Here is a 5,612-nt window from a genome sequence, read left to right as displayed (position 1 = left end):
AAAATATATCTTTAATGTCTAGAGCATTATCCATCATAGGAGTGAATTCATTGTCATCAAATTGTTTCTCTTCATCAATTATGTACAATGGCTCTTGCGTATCTCTATGATTAAATTACGAATTTGATATTTTAATTTATAAAACTATCATTCTACATATAAACTCAATTTTTATGTAATATACATACTTTTCGAGGGAAAGTACTAATTGACGGTTATCACCATCGTTATTTGTATGATTTACTTTTTTCATCGGTGGTTCATCATCTTCACTAAAAATTGTTGACAATTCAGATTCTACATTTTTTGATGTTCCAGAAACTATGGGATGTAACTCATTGTATATATACGATAGTAATTGTATAGCTCTCTTTCGTTTCTGTGGTTTCAATCCATATTTATTCAATTCGGCCTGAAATCAAATTAATATATTGCAATTAATTAAATTCCTTATTATATAATAGTACAGTTTATTAACTTACACAAAGCTTGGGTGTCTCCATATTATTATAATTTGGTGGAGGAGTAACACTGTCCCTAATAAACTCAGGTGATCTATTCACATTAACATTTTTTTTAAAATTACACTGAGAATTAGAATACCCTTGGGAAATACAATTTTTATTATTCTTTTTGTTAATCTGTACACTCGTTTCTGAAACTGATTTCCTCAGAAATTTTCTAGCACTCTCTTTTACAGTTGTCGATTTTTTGTTGTGTTTAGATTTTTCTACAACAGAACTGTTCACTTTACTTAACGTACTGATTTTATCAACTTCTGCAGCACATACATTTCTTTCATCTGCTTTTTTAGTAAATATTGAAGTATCGCTATCATCATCATAATTATCAATATGAACATTTGCCAAATATACACTATTTTCAAAAATATCATCAAAGTTTAAAGGACGTGATACACTTTCATTCGTTTTAATTTCATTGCAATTATAGGTACTCGGATTATCAAAATCAAATTCAGGGCTAGAAGATATTAATACTGGAGATATACTAGAATTACGTTCGTTTATGTTTGAGTTGAGCGAACATTTTCTCATTACTTCTAAATCTATATTACTTTCCGATTTACTGTATTTGAGTGTACATAAATTATTTTGATCTGGGTTTTTAATGGAATCTTTTATAATACTCGGTGACATAATATTAGTAGACGAACGATTATTTTTATTATCTGTGAGGCATTTATTAGTAAAATCACATAAGTCACGTCGAGGTGCTTGTTCATATTCTTTAGAATTAAAAGATAATCTTTTCGTTTCTGTTTGACTGTATTCCTGTACTATACTAAGTTCAGCTTCTGTATCTGTATCCGATAACGATAAAATATCACTATCCGTATTGTCATTTTCCTTACACTCATCTAGCTCACGATCTTTTACATTACTAGGTAATACGTGCTTCTTTACAAAATTTCGATATTTTATTATACTATTATCTTTATGCGTCTTTTTATATTTCGAATACATAGACATTTCAATTCCAGTTGTATCAAAATCTGAACACGTAGCATCTTCTTCACTGTCTGTATTTGTTAAACTTTGTGTACTCTTGTGCAGTGAATTTCTAAATATAGAATATATTGCTCCCTCTTCAAATTCCTTCTCGGTATTAATTATACTATCGTTCATTGAACTGCTTTTATTTTCCTCTTCTATATTCAATTTTGATCGTATTTCATCTTTTGATTCATCGAGATCAATGCACATATTAATATCATTTTCTACGATTGGTGTTTCCACATCTTTTAAGTCAGGATCTTCTTGACAGTCGAACACACTTAAACCATGTTTATTTTTTAATGCTCCTTTAATAACACCATCTGTAGAATCATCCTGGTCTATGTGAAACGGATTTCTATTTGGTTTGAGAGGTGTTAATGTTACTGAAATTTCAGAGTCTAATTCCGAGATTGATTTCGCATTTTCCTTTCGACATTTTTCGATAAATATACTAATATCATTTTTTGCACTTTCTGAGTTAGAATAACGGCTCCTTTTCGGCGTAGTAAAATACGTGACATTTGGCAATAAGTCTGCGTTCTCTTCAATACTCTTATAAGTAATAGTATCTTCGGATTTCCGATTAGACTTTTGATTATTTGAGTCCAGCACACTATACTCGTCAACTACTTTTATTTTTTCAACGTCTATTTTATCGATGGAATGTTCTGTTTTGTTCTTCATTTCATTACTTTTTGTGTTGATATTACTATCATCGAATAAATCGGGAGATAAATTTGTGTTTTGAAGAATACTTATTTCACTTAAATCTATTCCTTCTTTCAGCAATTCTTTTGTGTATGTATCATTCGTCAATTCTATTGTCACAAATTCAGTTTTATGTGTAATACGTTCTTTTAAGTCCTCCTTATTGAATTTTTCATTTTCATCCAATTTACAGTCCTTACTATCATGGAGTAAATTATGTACATTATTATTGCTCAAATTTAAATTGTCTGTTTCCTTTGGTATTAATTTTTCGACTTTGTTCTCTTCACTCTTTTCTCCTTTCATTTCAACATCTTTCATTTGTAGGAAAGTGAATAACTCTTTTATTTTATATTTTCTCGCCAGATTTCTTAAAGTCGTGAAACTAGTTATGTTTTCTAAAACGTGTGCATGATTTTTAATAATTCCACAATAAATAAATTCCAGAAATGCTAGAGCGATGTTGTAAGATATGTCTGTCCAATCAACTTTTTCTTTAATCGTAGGGAACTCCAAACTCTTATTCGGTGTAACATCAAGTAATACGTTCGGACATTGTACGTAAAAAACTAATCTATGTGCCCAAATATGTTTATCACTCTGTACAAATATTATTATATCACTTGCAGAGCTATCATTTAATGTAGAATACCAATTTGCTATTACCGTATTAGTAAACTGCTTATTTTGGCAGTTTTTACAGTTCTCATTTGTATCTATGCTTGAAACTTCATATATTTTTTCAATGCTACAAATATCTTTTTTGATTTCATTTAGTTCTATATTATATGTGTTATCTGGAAAATCTAAATTTATATTTTCCTGTAACCAGAAATAAAAATATAATGTATGCAATAAAAAAGCATGAATAAAAATATAATTTGCCTTGTTCTGACTTACTATTTGTATTTCTTTTGGAGAANAGCAGTCCTTTAATTTTAATAAAAAGAAGACGTAAACATACTCCTCTTAGCTTTCACTACTGGAGGTTTGCTATTTGCAAATCCAAATCTTTCCAATTGTGCTCTTTTTTTCTCTTGATGAGCTGATTCAGTTACATCTGTCATAAATGGATCTGATACTTCGGGTAATATTTCACATTCATTAATTGCATCTACTTCTTCTGCTTCTTGAAGCGATTTTGACAATGCTAATGCAAGTTCAAAATCATTTTCTTCATATGGAATCTATAACAATATATAAACCACTAAAAAAAATACCAAAATGTCTGAATGTAAATTTAACACTTAAAAATATATATGTGTATACTTTTCTAGAGGATATTATTGCCTTCTTTTTTCCTTGTACAGCAGGTCCAGCGAGTAGACCTAATGATTTTCTCTCATCTTCTTGTCGATTTTGAAGCTCTATAGCTTCTAAAAGCTTTTTTGTAGGAATATTATTTCTGAAAGCGCAAATCTTCATATGCAGTACACGAGAGTCATGATCTTTAAATGTTTTGAAACATAATGGACACACAAGAGCCACTTTTACATTAGAAACTGCCTCGTTATCAGAACTGTTTTTTGATTTAAAAAAAGATGACTCTATTGAAGGTTGTGCACTTTGCAAATTTCTTTTTCTTTCTAAACGTTGTTTATTTAACTCTTTTTGACTTTTAGCAGAACTCTTCAATTTTCTAGCTGTCTTTCTCCTTTGAGAATTACTGGATTCAGTGACTTTTGTTATACAGGATTGTTTTGGGCTCTTGAAATCTGCTAAACTATCGTCTTCTGGTACGACAGACATATTATGTGAAATTATGTCTTCGTGCTCATCCATTTTATTTTTGTGAAACTAAAAAATGAATCTTCTTTAGTATTGAATTTATAATTACATATGTAATATCAAACAATAGTTTGCTAAATAATATTTCCATTAGCATAATTTAATGATTTATTTTGCTCAAGTTTACAATATCATTAGTTATATAAAATATACTACAGAATGAATTTATTCTACTTGTATGCAGCAAACATACCTTATCACACTACTTTGCTTTAAATAACTATTTATGTCACATAAATCTCACAAATTACAGAATGTCGTTATGTATAAAACAATCTATTTATTCTCTCCTTTAATTTCTGCACGAGTAAGTGAATTTTCATTAATTGTTGTTAATTCTCCTTTTTCATCATATTTTTCAAGTACCATGGATACAACATTGTGAAGATATGGATTGTCCCACACGTCCCTTGTTGCCATATATTCTTCAAACCTGGTCATTTTTTTATTAAAGAAGTCATATTCATCCAGTTCAGCAATAAGTTTCTTCTTTTTTATGATATATTCACTGGAAGTACAATAAAAGTATTTGTACAAGGAGCATAATGTTTTATATATTCTATGATAGATGATATACATTTAAAAACAGAATATAGAAGTCAGGGATATTTTTTAATTTTATTAATTAACATTGAAAGCAGAACAAATACANAAATAACATGGTAAATAACTAAAATAACACGCATTGCACAAATTATGCATTTATTTCAAATATGTATGTGTGATTACATATGTACTAGATATATATTATGCTCTCCGATGTTTATTACCTAAAATGATCTTCAAAGCGTAGAATTATCATTTAATCATCAATTAAACTAATAAATAATAGGCTATATAGTTCAAACATGGAGTTTTTCAACATGTAATTTACAAAAGAAACTGATTGAGGAAAATCTAGCAGATGATTGATTATATGAAGACTAAGTGAATTATACTTTGAATACTAATTATTTGATTATAAATATTCCTATATCTTTCATTTTTTAAAAATGGTAAGTAATAGACAGGTGATAAATCTGTTGAGTTCTTATATTTTCAATTTATATACATAAACTGTATTTTATAGGCCTCTACTTCTAAAAGGCAAGCTGGTACCAAGAAGAAAGGTGTACCAAAAATGGAATTAACTGCAGAACAAAAAGAAGATATAAAACAAGCATTCGATCTATTTGATCCTGATGGAACTGGAAGAATTGCTACCAAAGAGCTTAAAGTGGCAATTAGAGCTCTTGGGTTCGAACCAAAGAAAGAAGAAATAAAAAAGCTTACAGCAGATGTTGATCCAGATGGACTTGGCACTTTATCATTCGAAGAGTTTTTGAACTTGATGTCTATAAAGATGTTGGAAAAAGATACAAAAGAAGAAGTTCTAAAAGCATTCCGTCTTTTTGATGATGATAATACAGGAAAAATATCGTTCAAAAATTTAAAAAGAGTTGCTAGAGAACTGGGTGAAAGTCTTACGGATGAAGAATTGCAGGAAATGATTGATGAAGCAGATAAAGATGGTGATGGAGAAGTTTCTCAGGAAGAATTCCTACGTATCATGAAAAAAACTAGCTTATATTAATTTCTCATAACTTATTCATAAGATAC

The 5,612-nt window shown here is 29.2% G+C and overlaps 2 protein-coding genes across 2 annotated transcripts; one reads left to right on the top strand and one right to left on the bottom strand.

Moving 5' to 3' along the window:
- Window positions 1–4: 4 nt before the first annotated feature.
- Window positions 5–4,599, bottom strand: LOC108624725 (protein PF14_0175; the record flags this gene model as incomplete). The annotated part of the gene is made up of 7 exons (XM_026813332.1): window positions 4,207–4,599; window positions 3,495–4,022; window positions 3,179–3,412; window positions 3,126–3,146; window positions 483–3,047; window positions 189–412; window positions 5–104 (listed from the first exon to the last, which is right to left on the bottom strand). Coding segments are annotated over exons 2-7 (3,657 nt in total), but the record flags the coding sequence as incomplete, so codon positions are not given.
- A 66-nt stretch (window positions 4,600–4,665) lies between these two features.
- LOC108624776 (caltractin) lies at window positions 4,666–5,604 on the top strand. The gene is made up of 2 exons (XM_018024309.2): window positions 4,666–5,008; window positions 5,083–5,604. Exons 1-2 carry the CDS (start codon window positions 5,006–5,008, stop codon window positions 5,584–5,586), a joined length of 507 nt encoding a protein of 168 aa, XP_017879798.1. The 5' UTR covers window positions 4,666–5,005; the 3' UTR covers window positions 5,587–5,604.
- Window positions 5,605–5,612: the final 8 nt, after the last annotated feature.

The sequence above is a fragment of the Ceratina calcarata genome, unplaced genomic scaffold, assembly GCF_001652005.2.
Source record: "Ceratina calcarata isolate Rehan_Ccalc_2016 unplaced genomic scaffold, ASM165200v1 scaffold328.2, whole genome shotgun sequence".
NCBI lineage: Eukaryota > Metazoa > Arthropoda > Insecta > Hymenoptera > Apidae > Ceratina > Ceratina calcarata.
The sequence above is the reverse complement of the archived record's forward strand: the minus strand, read 5'-3'. Positions and strand labels throughout refer to the sequence as shown.